The sequence below is a fragment of the Brachyhypopomus gauderio genome, unplaced genomic scaffold (assembly GCF_052324685.1).
Source record: "Brachyhypopomus gauderio isolate BG-103 unplaced genomic scaffold, BGAUD_0.2 sc603, whole genome shotgun sequence".
NCBI lineage: Eukaryota > Metazoa > Chordata > Actinopteri > Gymnotiformes > Hypopomidae > Brachyhypopomus > Brachyhypopomus gauderio.
The window spans coordinates 27,528-36,328 of record NW_027507424.1 but is presented as its reverse complement, the minus strand read 5'-3'; the positions used below and the strand labels follow the sequence as shown (position 1 = coordinate 36,328).

The window sequence follows — 8,801 nt, the reverse complement described above, 5'->3', positions numbered from 1 at the left end:
CCTCTCTCCAGCAAGATGGGGAGGGGAGAACAGACCTCTTTCAAATCTCAAAGGACAGAGTGGGGGGGCCCTGCCACACCCCTCCCTACATGTTAATCACCACCAGCACTAGACGTCTCCCATGCTAAGCCAGACCCAGGGATTAAGACTGCACCCCAGACTACCCAGCTGAGTTCCACGCTCAAGAGGCGGGAGGGGAGGCGAGAGGATGCACAGACCGTCTAGTGCAGGTATCACCAAATGGCGGACCCGCGGTCCGGATCCGGACCCGAACGCCGTCCTGTCCGGACCCAATCACATTCCTGATTAACTGGATACGGACCCAAATGCCAAAAAAATTTTAACGGGAGACTATATTTTAAAACCGGATAATTTATTTTCAGACGAGTGTTAAGATTTAATTGATTACCCCTGGTCTAGTGGAAGCATCAAATTTGACTGGGAACTATAATTCTCGACAGTGTGCCCTTAAAACATTCTTGTTTTAAAAGAACACAGAAAGAAAATAAAAATTGACAGTGAGATAAAGAACTGAATACATTTTAAATGTGTGTGATCTTTACCTTGAAATAGGCCACAGGCAGATGTTTAGATGCAACTGATATTTTACAAACACATTTGAAAATGTTAATAGAATAATTAAAACAAATTAAAGAAAAGATTTAGCCTTTGTACACAAAAGAAAAAAATATATAGAACAAAAAAAAATGGCACAACACAAAAGATTGTTTCCAAAAAAGTTTTTATCACAGTTACGTGCCTCATTAGTGGAAAACGATCACTTTTGGACTTGTCTGTGTAGGGTTGTAAACACAGTTCCAGTGCAGACGCGCACAGCCAATCACATAACCACAATTTGCAAATAACTCAAACCATTGCAGCTGTGAACAGAGTGAAACATAACTAGCCCAGCACAAAGAGCTGAAAACAGCCGGCAAAATCTGATGCATATATTTCAGAAATTACAATTTTCACCATTTGTGATAATACATTAAAAATACTGATATTATACCATGACCGATATGATTACAAATTCTGTTTCAAATTTGTTTTGTCACGATAATCAATATCTTACTAGATCACTGGAAATGGAATATAACATTTTAAACCATAATGCACCTTTTATTTTGAATTCATTTGCATTCCCTTTTTAACACAGCTCCATCCTCTCAGATCTTGTAATGCCTCTAACTCACGCAGTGGTGAACCTCACTGCCTGCTGTAGTGGTCGGGGTGTCACGCGCCCAGCAGGCCAGAACAGTGTTGAAGGTCTTCATGTAATCCATGGAACACAGGCACTATGCCCAGGTCGCCAGCCAGACAGAGTAGTCCAGCATACGATACTCTTACAGGTCTACAGGGTATTTTAGATCACACCCTGGAAATCACTTCACCATACTTCTGTTTATCACCTAACCACGTTTAATGATGAACAGAATGTGGTTAAACACAGTAACATTAAAATTATTATTTCTGAGGTACGTAAGCAGGCCAACCACTGATTAGGTTAAAACCTTTTTAAAAGCACTAAGTTTTGCCAGCATTCAAAACGGCAATATTCGCTGAGCCATCGAATGATGTGGCTGCTATGATGTCTTCTGTGTCCTCGTGTCGGGGAGGATGAGCTCGGTGAGGACGTGTGATTACAACAGTCCACACAATCTCATTGCACAGTACCAAGGTCAGGCATCACGCACCAACTCAAACCTTACACACACTAACGTGCACTTAACTATCCCCGATCACCAAACACACACTCGTGCGCACACACACACACACACACAAACACACAGGGAAAAAAAGTGATTAAAAAGGTTATAGTTAAAGAAGCAACAAGGCCGTGTAGAGTGTAGATTGTGTAGAGGTGAGAGTTCACAGTGGGAGCGGCTGGGTGTGGAGTGTGGGGCTCCGTGTGTGGGTGAGCGTCAGCAACACGGGGTAGTGGATGTTCTCGTCGTAGACGTCCAGACCTTCTCGCTTCATCTGAAACACAACAAACCACAGCGATCACCCGGGACCCTGACGGAGCCGCGCCAGATGGCGGGACATCCCAGCAGGTTAAAGTCAGAACCAGCTTCACTACGGCCCGAGGTGCTTCGTGTGGATTCCTTGTGTTGTCCACGAGCTCATGTCACCGAGTGTCCGAGAACCACTAAATATGACCTTGCTCCCCCCCCCCCCCCCCCCCCCCCCCCCCCCCCCCCCTCAGAAAACGCCACGTTAGTCTGTGCTGGTAGGAGGGGCCCCACCCCAGAGCCATGCCCTGTCCCAGCCAATCAGCTTGCCCGCTACAAGAGACCAGAGAAGTCTGGGATCTGGGTATGAGAACCTGGAGGCTCCATTATACAACGAGCAACGCCCACATGCCGATGCTTCTTCTGAGAGGCAGAGATGTACAGGACTAATTACATCAAGAGTCACATCACAGCACTACACTAATGTAAAACTGACATACAGCTAATGACCCCCCAAACATCCTGGACTTTAATACCCTAAGGCGTTGGGTACACAACACCACAATTAACGCTACATCAGAGGAAGCCAGCCCCAGGCAAACACAGCTCAGGACTCTGTACCAAATCAGTGATGTGTTCACTACTTTTAGACACTGTGGACAAAAGAGGCAGAATTACCATCATTTGTTTTTAATGAAGCAACTCTACGATCACTTTAATAAAACACCTCCACCCTGTGGCTCCAACCGTGTAGCCTGCAATACATTTGAATCATTTTATAGTCATTGTTCCTGACACCGCTGTTCTGAGGTCAGCTGACTGACAAAGCCCAGGTGTTCTCCGGATACGTTTAAAACATACTTACACTGTAAATACTATTAGCAATACTGCACATGCACATAAATACACAAAATGTAATAACACTGTATATAGAACTGTGATTGCATTTACACATGCAGCTTAATATTAAACTGCACATTTACTACCTCTATAGAGGAACTATATAAATAGGCAATTATAATAGGTTATTACGAAATGGGTCATTTATGAAAGAGGCCACAGGAAACATCACGTCACAGTAATGCAGTCAATGGACCAAGAGCGCTCCAACAGCTTACGGGTAGCTACAAAGTAGGCATCCTTCACAATCTGGCAACAAAAAAATATAATCGCTGAAAATTAGCACTTTAATATCCCCAATTGGCCGGACTGATTCATCATCATTACAGTATAGAGTAGTAGCAGCACACATCAACAGTGAGACATCCTCTTACACACGTTCAAGATAAATCACTCGGTGTGTGAAACCACCCTGTACCAGCCTGGCCGTGACAAGCGCAGACTCTAGGCCAACACTTCCTCCCTGGTAGGATGAAGGGCGGATGAAAGACCCCCTTTGGTCCTCGTGTGCGTTATCTCTCCCTACACCCCCTGTACGGAGCGGCCGGTGGTTGAACCCGTGACCCCTTGGTAATCAGGGCGGCCAGCCAGCCAACACTAAACCCACTGCAGGGACGAACACATTCACATTCAAATCTCATGCCCGACAGAGGAAGGGAGAGAGAGAGGAGGGAAAGAGAGCGAGAGAGAGGGAGGGAGGGAGGAGGGTGAGAGAGAGGGAGGGAGGGAGGAGGGTGAGAGAGAGGGAGTTAAGGGGGCATAAGAAAGAGAGAAATTCATAAAGTGTTGGAGTCACATAAGAAAGCAGCTTAAAGTAGGTGAGGCTGAGAGAGAGAGAGAGAGAGAGAGAGAGAGATGGCAAAGCTAGCAAAGGTGAAAAGTTGAACAGGCAAAGCTGGTGCCCCTGATCACGGGCTGGTAATCAGCTTCATGGGTGGCTGGATAAATCGGCTCGTGCCTTTTAATCGCACTGCTGCCAAGATGCAAGTCATTTATTTTATTGCCACTTTCGACCCCCCAGCACCCCCCCCCCCCCCCCACGAGAAGGAGGGACCTACTGGACGTAAGCAGCTCACACAGCACAGCCTGGATGGAGGGAGGAGGGTGGAGGAGTGGATGGAGGGAGGAGGGTGGAGGAGTGGATGGAGGGAGGAGGGTGGAGGAGTGGATGGAGGGAGGAGGGTGGAGGAGTGTAGTGTAGACACTCAGGGCGGACTGGGTGATAACGTTAAATGTGTGGAGGTTGTGTGATGTGTCTGTGACGGGGAGACGTGTGTGTGTGTGTGTGTGTGTGTGTGTGTGTGTGTGTGTGTGGTTGAGGTGGCGAGGGCCATCAGAATTAAAATTCATGACTCTTCACCGCCATTTGAGTAACGAGATTAAGACGGGGGGGGGGGGGGGGGGTAGCAGCATTATCAGGCGGCTGGCAGTCCCACAGCTGCTGGGGGTCCACAACAGTGGGGATAAGAGGATAACGCCCCGCCCCACGCTGTCCGCCCCGCCCCTCGCTAAACGCCCAGCCCCACGCTAAACACCCAGCCCCGCCCCACATTGTCCGCCCCGCCCCACATCGTCCACCCAGCCCCGCCCCATGCTGTCCACCCCGCCCCACACCGTCCACACAGGGACTCTAGGGGGCTGCAGTGAGGGGGGGTAGAGAAGACATCTTGGTCTCTGGAACACAGTCTACAGCCAACATCTACGCACAGATAAAGAAGACGTGTGAATATCTGGCGTTTGGGAACGTGCAGTGTGTGGAGTGTGTGGAGAGTGTGGGGAGTGTGTGGTGTGTGTGGGGTGTGTGGTGTGTGTGGGGAGTGTGTGTGGTGTGGAGTGTGTGGGGTGTGTGGACAGTGTGGGGAGTGTGTGGGGTGAGTAGGGTGTGTGTGGTGTGGAGTGTGTGGTGTGTGTGGAGTGTGTGGAGTGCGTGGAGTGTGTGTCATGGTGTATTGGTGCTCTCACGCTCCCACTCACACAGCTGATGTTCATCAGTGATATGAACTGGGATTTAATAACCTTCAAATAAGATGACACCACCAGCTTGGCCTCACCACACACACACACACACACACACACACACACACACACACACACACACACACACACACACACACACACACCTCTTGACTCAGCTTGGCTGGCCCCTCTCCGTCATCATCATATCATAATAAGGGACCAGCGTCTATTCAGCAAGCCCTGGTCAGCATGCCTTTGAGTGCACCCCCCCCCCCCCCCCACACACACACACACACTACTTTGTGTTTCAGTTGTAGTGTTAATAGAATTACATGTGAATGAAGTGTGGATGAAGTAGCATGAAACTTCAGAATGATTTCATCATGTAGTTCCTCAGGCGATTGAGGAAGATGAAGAAGACTAATGAATCTGGGTATTAAGGGTACTTTAGCCATCCAATGATGACATTCTGCACAAGGCCATTAAAGACAGGAGGAGGAGAGAGTGTGTCAGGGAGGAGAGCCTGTCACACTCTCTTTCTCCTCTCCCTCTCTCTCTCTCTCTCCCTCTGCCCTGTCCGTCTCCTGCTCTAAATTCTCTCCCTCTCTGGCTCGCAGCCGTGGAAGCAGCTTGCTGTTTATTCCTGCAGCCCTGGGCCACCCACGTCCGTCGGGAGAGTGGCCACTCAAAGGGCCACAGAAATAAAGCCCAAATCACTCAGTGTCAGGGCCCTGCTGGCAGGTCCATTTTGCTCAGGCAGGAGCAGTGCCGCCCGTCAGGCCTGCAGGACCTAATGGGTCCTCGCAGCTTCCTCGGCGGTTAAAAATGGCAGCCGCAGCCTCCCTGACAGTGGCGGTTAACCAGCTGGACTCTGGGGCGGCCGGGAGGACACGGTGGTGCGTTTTGATTGGTCAACTGCCCATTGTGTCTTAGACACACTTAAGGGTCTGGCTCCTGAAGAGGGGGTGTGGTTTAGAGTCTGGCTCATGAAGAGGGGGTGGGGTCTAGAGTCTGGCTCCTGAAGAGGGGGTGGGGTCTAGAGTCTGGCTCCTGAAGAGGGGGTGGGGTCTAGAGTCTGGCTCCTGAAGAGGGGGTGGGGTTTAGAGTCTGGCTCCTGAAGAGGGGGTGGGGTTTAGAGTCTGGCTCCTGAAGAGGGGGTGGGGTTTAGAGTCTGGCTCCTGAAGAGGGGGTGGGGTTTAGAGTCTGGCACCTGAAGAGGGGGTGGGGTTTAGAGTCTGGCACCTGAAGAGGGGGTGGGGTTTAGAGTCTGGCACCTGAAGAGGGGGTGGGGTTTAGAGTCTGGCACCTGAAGAGAGGGTGGGGTTTAGAGCTTACTCTACACGCCCTGAGGAGATGAACACCACAAAACCTTCTGGAGCATAAAGTCATTCATTCAAGATGCAACTTGAGGCGTGACGTATACTCCATCAAACAATAGACAGAAATGATTTAAAGAACTAGATGCGTGCAGAAATATTATTATACTCACCTTCAAGTGCTGCTCCCATATATGTGAGTCATAGTTATTATAACGGCACACAAACAGGCCCATGTGCTCAGCCATCCCGCAGAACTCTGACAATGTGTCACCCCTCGTGGGGGCAAACACCAATGCTGTGCCCTACAGAAACACACACACACACACACACACACACACACACACACACACACACACACACACACACACACACACACACACACACACTTCAGTTCATTCATACTTTGGTTCAGCAGAAACAGAGGGAGTTCTCCTGGTCTCCCCACACATCTCCCTCTCCAGGCTGACGAGCAGACTCCAGTCCAGCGCGACATACCCAGAATGCATCACTCTGTAAACGAGTTAAGGGCCTTTCCCTCTGAGCGGTGGCAGTGCTGGGTAGTGTGAGGGCACACACACACACACACACACACACACACACACACACACACGTCTCTCTCCCCTCATCATCACTCCGCGTGGGGCGATCTGCGTCTCTACCTTATACTGGATCTCTCCCAGGTATTATATTAGATAATAAACACAAAGATTAAAGCTCACCTAATCCAATCAATGACTGGAGGCACATCCTCACTCTTTATAGATCAACAGGCCTCGCACAACCTGCAGTGCTAAGAGGATTATCCAAAGGTTCAAAGTTTCTCTGAAATCCTTCGGCTTTAAATATTATTTCCTATATATATATATTCTTATCATAGTATTGTTTTAATTAAATGGGGGTTGGGGGGGGGGATTAGTCCAAATGAAACAAACAGCAACATGTGATCAAGTTTGATCAGCTCACTTCCACAATGTGGATGTTGTCTTTAATGTAATACTGCAGTGTGAGTGTGTGCATGAGCTTGTGTGTGTGAGAAAGTGAGTGTGGGGGGGGGATATTCATGACACACCTTCATTCTATAATAATAATAATAATAATAATAATAATAATAATAATAATAATAATAAATGAGACATTAAATGAAAAATTCATTGGTTTTGATGAATATGGTCATATGTATGTCCAGGATAGCCATTCTGCGGCTACACTACACTGCCTGTCCAGGACCAGAAGACTCAGAGACTCGTATAATCAGGCAATGAGTAAAATGTCTCACCCACACGACCACGCTAATTCATTACATGGCTTTGACACAGCTCATTTGAAACGTGTGTCTGTATGGATTTGTGTCAGGGAGAGAGAGAGAGAGAGAGAGAGAGAGAGAGAAGGAGAGAGAGATATGATATGATGGAGGGGGCAAGAGATTAGAGGTGTAAATATAAACATGGAAATCACATTGATGAGTGAGTTGTACAGTGTGCGCTGACCCACACTACTGAAATGCTGACAACACACACACACACGCGCGCGCACACACACGCGCGCACACACACATCTGTACCCCTTTATAATATAAAGACATCCACTATCAAAGGCTGTTCTTGAATAAAAAACCTTGGAGATAAATACAAATCTGTTGCTATCTTTGAAGCGCTTTCATTTTGCTGGGCTCGAGTGGCAGCAGGTCTTATCACAGGGCCAAGGAGGAGAAGTTGTGTGCTTTATGATTACTGCACAGCATCAAATAGATCAGAAACTCCCATTCAAGTTGCACATAATACGTATTAAAGTATTACATGCTATTAAGCCTTTATATTACTCTCTGAATCACTGCACAGTGACTAATTACTGGGAGCATACCCATGCATACATATGCACACACACACACACACACACACAGACTTACATTAGGTCGCAGCAATCTCCGTAGCGCGTCGACGAGGTTGGCTCGGTACTGGTCCAGGAACAGGCTACAGGAGGACAGAAGGCCAAAGATTAGATCGTTTCTCCACGATGGCGACTTGAGATTAAACTGTAGGTTATTTATTTTCTGTTTACAAAACTAAATCCACCCACAAAGTGAACAATTGCTGCACGTAAGACACTTTGCTTGGAAGACGTTTTGCCATTTCGTACAGGCAGGTGTTCAACGCTCCTTACATCACATGCCAAAATCCAGATGGATTTGAGTGTGTAAGAAGCCATATGTATGCGTACACACAAGGATGTGCCACCGTACACCCACACGTACCACGCGTATCTGAAGGTCTCCTCAAACATCTTATTTGGTTCACACTGATAAGAACAGTTTATACTCAAATGTGACAATCTTACAACAAAACTGTAGTGTTGTAGCAAAGTTCTTCAAATACTTTCACTTGTGCCCCATTATGTGTCTGCATGGTACATGTGTGTGTGTGTGTGTGTGTGTGTGTGTGTCCGAGAGAGTGTGTGTGTTTATTTTCATTGTCATTTATGCTTGAGCGCGTAAGTGTAATTGAGAGTGAGCAAATCACTGTGAGTATATGTACAAATGTGCTGTGGTGTATATAAGTGTTTGTGGGACAGATAATTTTCAACTGTTTGTGTGTGTGTGTGTGTGTGTGTGTGTGTGGTGCTGAGCATGAACACTCTTCTTGCTGGTGGTGTGAGTCTGAGCGATTATTGAGCA

General features: G+C 47.8%; 1 protein-coding gene across 1 annotated transcript in view; it reads right to left on the bottom strand.

The window, feature by feature from the left end:
• Positions 1–697: 697 nt before the first annotated feature.
• The window catches only part of LOC143506907 (calmodulin-lysine N-methyltransferase-like), a 30,856-nt gene continuing 22,752 nt past the window's right edge, over positions 698–8,801 (bottom strand). Inside the window, exons 7-9 of the mRNA XM_076996489.1 lie at positions 8,037–8,100; positions 6,301–6,432; positions 698–1,983 (exon numbers count right to left, since the gene is read on the bottom strand). Coding sequence (XP_076852604.1) covers positions 1,873–1,983; positions 6,301–6,432; positions 8,037–8,100 — 307 coding nt within the window. The 3' untranslated portion in view covers positions 698–1,872. The remainder of the gene's footprint in view (positions 1,984–6,300; positions 6,433–8,036; positions 8,101–8,801) is intronic.